General features: G+C 42.9%; 1 protein-coding gene across 3 annotated transcripts; it reads left to right on the plus strand.

Annotated features, from left to right (window-relative positions):
• The first annotated feature begins 829 nt into the window (after positions 1 to 829).
• On the plus strand, positions 830 to 10,924 carry LOC106587139 (7-dehydrocholesterol reductase). Of its 3 annotated transcripts, none has more exons than XM_014175185.3 (8): positions 830 to 911; positions 2,066 to 2,186; positions 7,772 to 7,994; positions 8,236 to 8,326; positions 8,962 to 9,175; positions 9,307 to 9,511; positions 9,666 to 9,797; positions 10,007 to 10,924. In XM_014175185.3, exons 2-8 carry the CDS (start codon positions 2,077 to 2,079, stop codon positions 10,469 to 10,471), a joined length of 1,440 nt encoding a protein of 479 aa, XP_014030660.1. In that variant the 5' UTR covers positions 830 to 911; positions 2,066 to 2,076; the 3' UTR covers positions 10,472 to 10,924. The 3 variants fall into 3 exon arrangements, with proteins under 3 accessions (XP_014030660.1, XP_014030661.1, XP_045564300.1); XM_014175186.3 differs by having other exon boundaries at positions 881 to 907; XM_045708344.2 differs by lacking the exon at positions 830 to 911 and adding an exon at positions 1,314 to 1,490.
• The last annotated feature ends 633 nt before the right edge of the window (positions 10,925 to 11,557 follow it).

An 11,557-nucleotide genomic window follows, 5' to 3' on the forward strand; every position in this document is an offset into this window, starting at 1 on the left:
GTATCCTACTACTCAATCCAAACTGTGTGATGTCCACTTATTGTTTCAAAATATGCAGTGGTGTAAAGTACTTAAGTAAAAACACTTTAAAGTACTACTTAAGTAGTTTTTTGGGGTATCTGTACTTTACTTTACTATTTATTTTTTGACAACTTTTACTTTTACTTTGTTACATTCCTGAAGAATATAATGCACTTTTTACTCCATACATTTTCCCTAACACCCAAAAGTATTAGGAATTTGTAAATGATGTGTTGGAGTGTGCCCCTGGCTATCTGTACATTTTAAAAACAATAAAATGGTGCCTTCTGCTTTGCTTAATATTAGGAATTTGAAGTGATTTATACTTTTACTTTTGATACTTAAGTATATTTTAGCAACTACATTTACTTTTGATACTTAAATATATTTAGAACCAAATACTTTTAGACTTTTACTCAAGTAGTATTTTGCTGTTTGACTTTATCTTTTACTTGAGTAGTTTTCCATTAAGGTATCAATGCTTTTACTCAAGTAGTATTTTACTGTTTGACTTTATCTTTTATTTGAGTAGTTTTCTATTAAGGTATCAATACTTTTACTCAAGTATCAGAATTGGGTACCTTTTCCCCCACTCAAAATATGTTGAGGAGTTATTTGGGTTTACTCCCAGGTAATGTGTCGCTCTTGACTGTAGATGAATCATTTTTAATGGCCCATCTATTCATGAGCTCATCAGGCGGTAGTGCCTTCAGGTCCGTGTTACCCAATCAGAGGTCGATATGGCAGTGTGGCGCACCCTACTGAGACGTTATTGGCTGTACGCTTACACGCATTTATTATTTGGGCGGAGCTGTTGTTAATATAGAACCTTTTATTCGTTATATCGTAAGCATCTGGGCCAAGAGTTTTCCCATAGGTCCTAGAGGTTGGTGAGTAGCCTACGAAATTATCTTTAAGACAGACCTATTGAAATTCAATGTCTGCTATAATGTTTATGTAATTTTTCCGTCTATGATCCTCGACATTATGCATGGGCTATTGTCAGTATGAGTTATGGCTTTTTCTGGAGGTGCGTTATGGCTGCGTTAGGCAATTCGTTATCAATTGTTTTGTGATAGCCTTTATCGATCGTCTATTTATTCATTCGATCCGTTGTCGTGCATAATTATTGACAGTATAATTTCAGGGACTTGCGGATATTTATTAATTAATCGGCTATATAAACAGCTGACGCTTGTTGTAGGCCCATCAGTAATTTTAAGTAACGTTAAAAGGGTGGAGAATGAAGTCTATGCTTTTTATGAAACCCATACTTCAATCAGTCTTGTACACAACATTATCTGAGTGGTCTATGTGAATGTGAGACAGCTGTCACTCAGCCAAAAGTGTCCTTGTCAACCAGTACAACTGTTGTTCCCCTCAGCATTCTCGTTGTATCTGTATGTTGGATTTGGTCCAAAAACGTATCAGCTGACATAACCTATGCACTGAGACCTGCTATTATCCCTGTGAGTCTGCTTTACTGCTCCAGACGCTGTTTGTGGAGTGTTTTCTGTGGATTGTTACAGTACATATGCAGGGCCTACCTCTGATTTATGATATAATAATATAACATAATATATGCCATTAAGCAGACACTTTAATCAAAGCGACTTAGTAATGCATGCATACATGTTTATATTAATGGAGGGGATGAGCAACATTATTAATGGGTAGTTTAATAATGGGGTGGAAAGGTTTGTTTGGTTCTATGTTTGGTTCTATGCCCATGTAGTAATCATATACCATAGACAGTTATGGTCTTATTAAAGTGTACGTACACATTTTTCCAATGTGTTTGATATGATTGAACACTTGCATTGGATTTGCTAACATACACAACTGTATTGTGCTAAAACCTCTCATTGTAGAATTATCATGCTCAAGTCTATTCACAAACCAGGCATCATGTACAGCACCATCACAGAATGTGTAATGTCAGGTCCTCAAGGACACCAGATGTCCTTTGATTTCCCACATTACCTTATAAGGTACAGTAGGCCTGTTATGTCCTGGTCACTACCATGACTCTACTCTCTCTCAGTTTCCCTAGAGATGTCTTCTGCAGTGGCCATGGAGGCCACCCGGAGGCGCCAGAGGCTCAGCTCTAACGGGGAGGCGTCTGAGACGACAGAGGAACCTGCAGGGCAGTGGGGAAGAGCATGGTAAGATGAAGGTGACCTGCTGGAGCCCTATAGTCATTAATCCTCTACTCAGGTAACTGGGTTCACGTTTAACTGGTTTCACTCTGTTGGTTCAGGACTGATTTATGACACGATATACTTAGTTTTTCCCAATTGCTAAAACACGATTTTGCAAACTAGGCTGGTTTTATCAAAATACTTAACACAAAACCACACACCCAAACTGCACAATACCTCATATATCCTGCAAAATGAAGCAGTGCAACCAAAACTACATATAGCATGATCAAAATCAAACGTTTGCACGAAATGGCACACACTTCATTCATATTACCAGATTTTTGTCTAACCAACTACACACTGTTGGGCATAATGAAAAGCACTCTCATCTTTAGCATGCTTTGCCATAATACTAAAATAGTTCAAATTGTAGAAAATTCTTCAGATGCACAGAAATATTTGCAGATACACACACATGCTGTTGAAACATTTTATTTTTTATTTTTCACCAAACAAGTCAGTGCAACATATGTCACAGCATATATATTTACATTGGACTGAACAAAAATATGCTCACAAAATTGCAGAAAAAATGTGCAGAAAAAAATATATAGAAAGAAAAGAGTCAAGAACAATAATTAGGCAGCATCTTGCCGCACAGCTGGGTCTGGCCACAACGCCTCGTCCACATCACAGGCAATATCTTCCCTTGCCAGACATCGAGGGAAGAAGCGCCTTGAGTGCCTTATCCATCCCTGAATCACACCCACATCAATCTCATCACATGCCTCTTCCATAGCCTGCACAAGAGGCATGCGCACAAAGGGCTGCCGGTTGTATACCTTCCACCGCCATGCAGAAAATAACTCTTATATGGGGTTCAGCAATGGTGAGTATGGTGGGAGGTACTGCACGAGAAATGGTGGGTGGTCAGCAAACCAGTTTTGGACTGGGGCTGCACGATGAAAGCTCACGTTGTCCCATACTACAACATACCGGGTTCTTTGATGGTCTGCATCATTCATACGCTCTGGTGGTATGAGAATGTTGTGGAGTCTGTCCAGAAATGTGAGAATATGGGCTGTGTTGTATGGTCCAAGGTTGGCATGACTGTGGAGGACACCATGCGTATTGGAGATGGCACCGCACATTGTGATGTTCCCACCACGTTGGCCAGGAACATCTATAATGGCTCTGTGGCCAATTACGTTTCTTCCCCTTCTTCTGGTCTTTGCTAGGTTGAACCCAGCCTCATCTATAAAGATGAACTCATGTGGGATTGCATGAGCATCCATTTCCAGTACTCCTTGAAAACAAAGAACAAAAGCAGTCAATATGGTGTTATCCAGTACACTGGGAAACAATGTTGCGTGTAGTGTTTTTTATTTATTTTATTTTTATTTCACCTTTATTTAACCAGGTAGGCAAGTTGAGAACAAGTTCTCATTTACAATTGCGACCTGGCCAAGATAAAGCAAAGCAGTTCGACAACATACAAAAACACAGAGTTACACATGGAGTAAAACAACATACAATCAATGATGCAGTAGAAAAAAATAAGACTATATACAATGTGAGCAAATGATGTGAGATAAGGGAGGTAAAGGCAAAAAAGGCCATGCTGGCAAAGTAAATAAAGTATAGCAAGTAAAACACTGGAATGGTAGATTTGTAGTTTGAAGAAAGTTAAAATATAAATAATATGGTGCAAAGGAGCAAAATAAATAAAATAAATTAATACAGTAGGGGAAGAGGTAGTAGTTTGGGCAAAATTATAGATGGGCTATGTACAGGTGCAGTGACCTGGGAGCTGCTCTGATAGCTGGTGCTTAAAGCTAGTGAGGGAGATAAGTGTTTCCAGTTTCAGAGATTTTTGTAGTTCGTTCCAGTCATTGGCAGCAGAGTACTGGAAGGAGAGGCGACCAAAGGAGGAGTTGGCTTTAGGGGTGACCAGAGAGATATACCTGCTGGAGCGCGTGCTACAGGTGGGTGCTGCTATGGTGACCAGTGAGCGGAGATAAGGGGGGACTTTACCTAGCAGGGTCTTGTAGATGACCTGGAGCCAATGTGTTTGGCGACGATTATGAAGCGAAGGCCAGCCAACGAGAGCGTACAGGTCGCAATGGTGGGTAGTAAAGGGGGCTTTGGTGACAAAATGGATGGCACTGTGATAGAATGCATCCAGCTTGTTGAGTAGGGTATTGGAGGCTATTTTGTAAATGACATAGCCGAAGTCGAGGATTGGTAGGATGGTCAGTTTTACGAGGGTATGTTTGGCAGCATGAGTGAAGGATGCTTTGTTGCGAAATAGGAAGCCAATTCTAGATTTAACTTTGGATTGGAGATGATTGATGTGAGTCTGGAAGGAGAGTTTACAGTCTAACCAGACACCTAGGTATTTGTAGTTGTCCACAAATTCTAAGTTAGAACCGTCCAGAGAAGTGATGCTGGACAGGCGGGCAGGTGCAGGCAGCGATCGGTTGAAGAGCATGCATTTAGTTTTACTTGTGTTTAGGAGCAGTTGGAGACCACGGAAGGAGAGTTGAATGGCATTGAAGCTCGTCTGGAGGGTTGTTAACAGTGTCCAAAGAAGGGCCAGAAGTATACAGAATGGTGTCGTCTGCGTAGAGGTGGATCAGAGATTCACCAGCAGCAAGAGCGACATCATTGATGTATACAGAGAAAAGAGTTGGCCCAAGAATTGAACCCTGTGGTACCCCCATAGAGACTGCCAGAGGTCCGGACAGTAGGCCCTCCGATTTGACACACTGAACTCTGTCAGAGAAGTAGTTGGTGAACCAGGCGACGCAATCGTTTGAGAAACCAAGGCTACTGAGTCTGCCGATGAGGATGTGGTGATTAACAGAGTCAAAAGCTTTGGCCAGGTCAATGAATACGGCAGCACAGTATTATTTCTTATCGATGGCGGTTACGATGTCGTTTAGGACCTTGAGCGTGGCTGAGGTGCACCCATGACCAGCTCTGAAACCAGATTGCATAGCGGAGAGGGTGCGGTGGGATTCGAAATGGTCGGTAATCTGTTTGTTAACTTGGCTTTCGAAGACCTTAGAAAGGCAGGGTAGGATGGATATAGGTCTGTAGCAATTTGGGTCAAGAGTGTCACCTCCTTTGAAGAGGGGGATGACAGCAGCTGCTTTCCAATCTATGGGAATCTGTGTACTGCAGTCAATATTGTACTTACATCCACATATGCTCGTCTGACCTCTTTGTTTCTTTGAGAGTTTCTCTCAAACGGCACCTTATAAAGTTGTTTCAGTCTTATTTGGTTTCGCTTGAGAATGCAAGCCAATGTGGACAGACTGACTCGTTGAATGTTGTTGAATATGGTGTTGTCTTGGATGATGTAGCTTTGAATTTCTCATAATCTGATTTCATTATTTTCCAAAACCAAGTTTACAATGGCAGCTTCCTGTACCCCGGTGAACATTTGGCCCCTTCCTCCACCATGGTTGCGTCTCTCAGGCCTTTAGAAAAACAAAAAAACAAGAATATAGGGCTTGGACAATGCAGCCTAAAGATATTTCCCCCACAGTAGAGTAAATTCTACAGGAAATGTGTGCAGTTAGTGTATGACATCAGCCATTCATGAAGTAAACAGGTGTCACCCAACTAATACACTATGACATGGGGTGTACTACATAGTGTGAAAAAAATGTTGGTTCCATACCTGTACTCCAGTCTAAATGTCCGGATGACACAGGCGACAGTAAAACGGCTCAAGTTGGGCTGCACTCTCTGTCCAGCCTCTCGCATTGTCAGCCCATGGTTGATGACATGATCAACTAAGGTTGCTCTGATTTCATTTGAAAGTTGTTGTCTTTGGCCATGAACTCCTCTACCAGCTCTACCCCTACCTCTCACTCTTCCTCCCCCTCTCATTCTCACCCTCCCTCTTCCTCTTCCTCTCTCTGCAACGGCTTCCGTTGTTGTTGTAAAAGAAAATGTGCTCACCTGTGGTCTTTTCATAGTGTTTACTTCCTGATTGAAGTGGTAACAATTAACCATTGAGGTGTTTGGCCAGGTGGCACATGTATTGGCCAATTAGCTCATGAAGTGTCATTTTGAATGGCAGTGTTTTGAAATGGCAAACATGTGACTTTATGTCAGATTGTTGTGTCTTATGCAGAGATCCGTGTGCAGTGCATTTAAAAAGTGCCATTTTGAATTGTAAAATGTGTGTAAAGCAGAAAATGTGTTTAGACTTTTGGAGACTTGAGAAGAGGTTTTGCTCTCTGTGTGTCAGTTTAAATAATTGTGCTGAGCATGTCATTTTAGTGTGTTAGCAATTGGAAAAAACTGTAAAGCTGCTGTCCTTAATGGTGAAACTGCCACATCCGCTTGCGATGTCACGACAACAACGTAGTCTGCTTCGTCAACAAAAACAGAAACGGCCGTGGGGCGGAGAGTGGCGCTGTTTCCCCAACTGCGGATTCCATCTTTAATGTCCATTTTATATGGAAATTCATTTTTGTCAAGTCCGCGTACAAATACACAGTACAGAAAACACTGGAAAGTTCATAGTTAATGCACACATATTCACAGCCCCTGTGGCCTACTGTCTGACCATCGGGCCTACAACTGTCCTATGTCCCACTGTTCAGCAGCCTGATGGCTGTCGGGAATTACATTTGCCCTGCTCCTATTCTTGCTGAACAGTGGGACCTTCTATTTCTTTGAGGAGGGCAGCAGCTCAAAGCATTGGGCAAGATTGTGTGTGGGGACCTGCTTAATCTTCAGTCAACGAAGGTAGTATGGAAAGGAAGTAAAGTATTTGACTGCGGAAAATAAACAACCAGTTTGAATCAGTTCACAAGCTTCCATCGTTCCGCACATGATCTTTCCATTATATGTCTATTCCAGTTGTCATTGGGTTATGGGTCGCTGCCACTGAAATAAGTTAAAAAGTGACATACATATTTTTGCTGTTGTAGCCCTCATACAAAGCTCAGGTTAGCGAATGGATTCACTACAGAATAAAAAAAGAAAAAAAAGGAAAAACTAAGCTCTCAAGATTTATGTTGTTCATGCGGTTGATTTGTGCTGCACATGGACAGCACAGGAGGCTGGCGGCACCTTCATGGGGGTGGATGGGCTTGTGGTAATGGCTGGAGGAGAATAAGTAGAATGGTGTCGAATACGCCAAACACATGGTTTCCATGTGTTTGCTACCATTGTATTTGCTCCGTTCCAGCCATTGTTATGAGCCGTCCTCCCCTCAACAGTCTCCACTGATGGACAGTCACTACATGGACAGACAGTCACTAAAATGTTGGCCTTGTCATATAATCAGTGTTATTCAAATGAGCCTGTAAGATAAACCAGTCATGCTTATCTTTTAAAGTGAACTCTAGCAAAGTTGACAGAACACCACAAGGCAAAGTCCTCGGCCCAGAGCGTTTATGTTAGATTAGATCTACAGCCTAACAATAACAACTCTCGAATAAATTACAGTATCAAGTGTTTTTTTTAAAGGAAAAATGTAAGGAATTATTCATTATTGTAAATGCTCCAATGATTATGCATTTGCACCATTACAACTTTGTATGTTATTTCCCCCATCTCCTCCACACCTAACACTCTGTTAGGGAGGTGGACTGGTTCTCTCTGAGCGCTGTGATCCTGCTACTGTGCACAGCTCCCTTCCTGGTATTCTTCTTCGTCATGGTGTGTGACCAGTACCAGTGCTCGGTCAGCCAGCCCCTGGTGGAGCTCTACAGTGGAGAGGTCACCCTGCGCTCCATCTGGGAAAAGGCCCCCTCCTTCACCTGGACCGCTGCTCAGATCTACACCATCTGGGTCTCCTTCCAGGTAGGGCCAGAGAAGAGAGGGACATAGGCTGTGTTTACACAGTCAGCCCAATTCTTTTGCCCGATTATTGGTCTTTTGACCAATCAGAACAGATATTTTGCGAATAATTGGGCTAAAGATCAGAATTGGGCTGCCACAGTATTTTTGAAAAAGTTGATGTAAATGACATTTTATTATGGTTTATAGCATCAGAATATTTCACCGATGGGAGTTCTGTGGAATGACACTGTTTCTCCATCAGGTAGTGCTCTACATGTGTGTTCCTGATATCACTCATAAGTTCCTGCCTGGCTATGCAGGTGGGGTTCAGGACGGAGCTCGCACCCCGGCAGGTAAGGCACCTGAGAAGAAAAAGTTGTTTTTGGAGATTTCTAGCATGAAGGATTGGGTTTCTATTAATATTTACAGATATTGTATGTGCACAATACTGTTAAGTGTAGTTGTCTGGAAACCCTTGGCTCTGTTCCACGCTGGAGAACGACTGCCCCCTCTCATTGAAGCCACGGACCGTGGTACTGCAGGCATTGTTTGCAGAAAACAGGATCCCCATTATAGTGAATAAAGAAATGGCAATCTTCATGAAAAAATAATCATATTTGAAGACCGTTATGGTAACAATAATTGCTTCTAATACACTTGATGTATGTCCTTGAGCCGATTCTTTTTAAATCACACACAGACAAAGTTATGAGGGTAATTTAGTTGCTAATGGCAGTCTGCAGTACCCCGGTCAGCCTTAAACAAGAGTTACTCAATGAGAGGGAGCAGCGCTGAGCTGGCCTGCAACGTCACTTCCTGGAGTAGCTCAGACTGTACATGTTGTCTTCATGAGACGCCGTCTTAAACGACTTCATTTGGCTTCAATGCGTTATTGAGTCTTCACATAGGAATGAATGGTGTCACGTGATCAATGGCTTTGTCCATATGCAGTCATTGTTTCACCCCCCCATTGTTTGTTCTCTCCTAGGCCTCATAAACAAGTATGAGATCAACGGTTTACAGTCGTGGCTGATCACCCATGCCCTGTGGTATGCCAACGCTCAATTCTTCCACTGGTTTTCCCCCACCATAATCTTCGACAACTGGATCCCACTGCTGTGGTGCACCAACATACTGGGCTATGCTGTGTCCACCTTTGCCTTTGTCAAGGCCTACCTCTTCCCCACCAATGCAGAGGACTGGTGAGGATTACATACGTCCAATAATATGTTAGGATATTCAAACTTGTCACTCGCATCCAATAATATGTAATATTTCATAAAACTTGTCACTTTGGGCATAGTTAATCTGAATTGCCTTTGTCATTTTCCAGCAAATTCACAGGCAACGTCTTCTATAACTACATGATGGGCATTGAGTTCAATCCCCGCATCGGCAAATGGTTCGACTTCAAGCTCTTCTTCAACGGGAGACCTGGTATTGTTGCCTGGACTCTAATCAACCTCTCTTATGCAGCCAAACAGCAGGAGCTCTATGGCTATGTGACCAACTCCATGATCCTGGTTAATGTGCTGCAGGTGAGACACTCCTCTCCGTTTACCACTAGATGGCAGGGTACGTTAGCGAGTGAGCTAGCTAAATTAGACCTTAGAGCGGTAGCTTTGACTGAACCCAGTTTAGGCAAGCTTGGCCTCCAATGAATGGCTACTAATGTAATAACTACTCCTCCAGGCAATCTATGTTCTCGACTTCTTCTGGAATGAGGCATGGTACCTGAAGACGATTGACATCTGCCATGACCACTTTGGCTGGTACCTGGGCTGGGGGGACTGTGTGTGGCTGCCCTTCCTCTACACGCTGCAGGTAAGTCACATCATCATAAAAAGACTAGTCCGACACCCAACACAGAATCCACTGCAAAAAATATGAATAAGTCATGGAAATTACAGACGCATCGACGTGCTTCTATTATACTGGCTGAGTTAAATATAGCTATTATGCAGTCTTTCTTGTTTTCTATTCAACAGTCATGACATCGTACTGTATGTTTGGCATCATGTCTCTTTCTACAGGGCCTGTACCTGGTTTATAACCCAGTCCAGCTCTCCACAGCCCATGCTGCTGCTGTCCTCCTCTTGGGTCTGGTGGGTTACTACGTCTTCCGCTCCACCAACCACCAGAAGGACCTGTTCCGCCGTACCGAGGGGAAGTGCTCCATCTGGGGCAAGAAGCCCACCTTCATTGAGTGTGCCTACCGCTCGGGTGACGGCGGCCTTCACCACAGCAAGCTCATGACCTCCGGCTTCTGGGGCGTGGCACGCCACCTCAACTACACGGGCGACCTGATGGGTTCGCTGGCCTACTGTGCAGCCTGCGGCTTCGGCCACATTCATCCCTACTTCTACATCGTCTACATGACCATCCTGCTGGTGCACCGCTGTGTGAGAGACGAGCATCGCTGCAGCAGCAAGTACGGCAAAGACTGGAAGCGCTACACGGATGCAGTTCCCTATCGACTGCTGCCTGGGATCTTCTAGAGTCGACACAGAGGTTGAAGGAATCCCTGCATCCTGAAAGAAGTTTAACAGAAGAAGGAGATGTCTGTTAAATGGACTGTTCACATTCCGTGGGAAAGGGGAAGATGTTGATGACATTTTGAGCAAAATGTGTGCGTGCGCGTGTGTGTGACCGTGTGTGTGAATGCAATGGTGTCTTTGGATGTCAATGTGTGTTTCCATGTTTCTCTGTCTGAAAATACATAGTGCTCAGAGTGAGATCTTCACTTGTAGTCAGAAGAGTGCCAGCATTGTGCTCTAAGAAGCAATCCTCAGCTACTCTCAGAACTGCTTTCACCAGTGCCTAGGAGCATTTCTCCGTAAATATTGGTACTATGGTACATAGATGCTATGAGAAACTCTGCAAAATGGATTTCTAATTAAAATCTGTATTGAAGTGCACTGTAGTCTATCAACGTGAACATCACATAACCATGCAGTAGCACTTAGTTGCCGATGGTAAAGTAATTACAGCTACAAGTGAGCAATAATCTAGATATCTTTTGACAATGCACTGTCGTTGACAAATGTTTCTTCTACTTAGGGGTCAGCCCAGCATTACATGAAATGCTAGCAGCAGACTAGTATATTATGTTCAAGAAGCAGCTACACCTATAAAATGATTGTTCCTGCTAAAATTCATTTTTCTTTATGCCTGTCAATATGTTTGAGGTACCCCGTACCTGTTATTTTAAAGTTTTGTGCTAATAGTGCTTTTACTTTAGCCAACAGTCTTTTGATTTCAGTTGTTTGCCTTTTTTTTTTTTTTACCTCATCTGCCTTACCTCAAGTGATAACTTAGCAAAGTAAATAAACCTAACATGGTGAATACATTTCTGATTTCTTTACTTTGATTCCAACAATTACATTTTTTTGGTACGTATTTGTGCATTGTGTGTGTGAGTGGAGGAAATGACAACATCAGAGTTGTTCCTGTGGAAGGTCACCATTTCCTCCTGCTGTGACTGAAGAGGTTGATCAGGCCTCCTGTCTCTCACACTGGCCTGCCTGACCCCTTCTGATCATCACAGCTGCCAGGAAAAGAGTTAAACAAACACAGACGGTTGG

The sequence above is a fragment of the Salmo salar genome, chromosome 26 (assembly GCF_965601325.2).
Source record: "Salmo salar chromosome 26, fSalSal1, whole genome shotgun sequence".
In the NCBI taxonomy this organism is placed as follows: domain Eukaryota; kingdom Metazoa; phylum Chordata; class Actinopteri; order Salmoniformes; family Salmonidae; genus Salmo; species Salmo salar.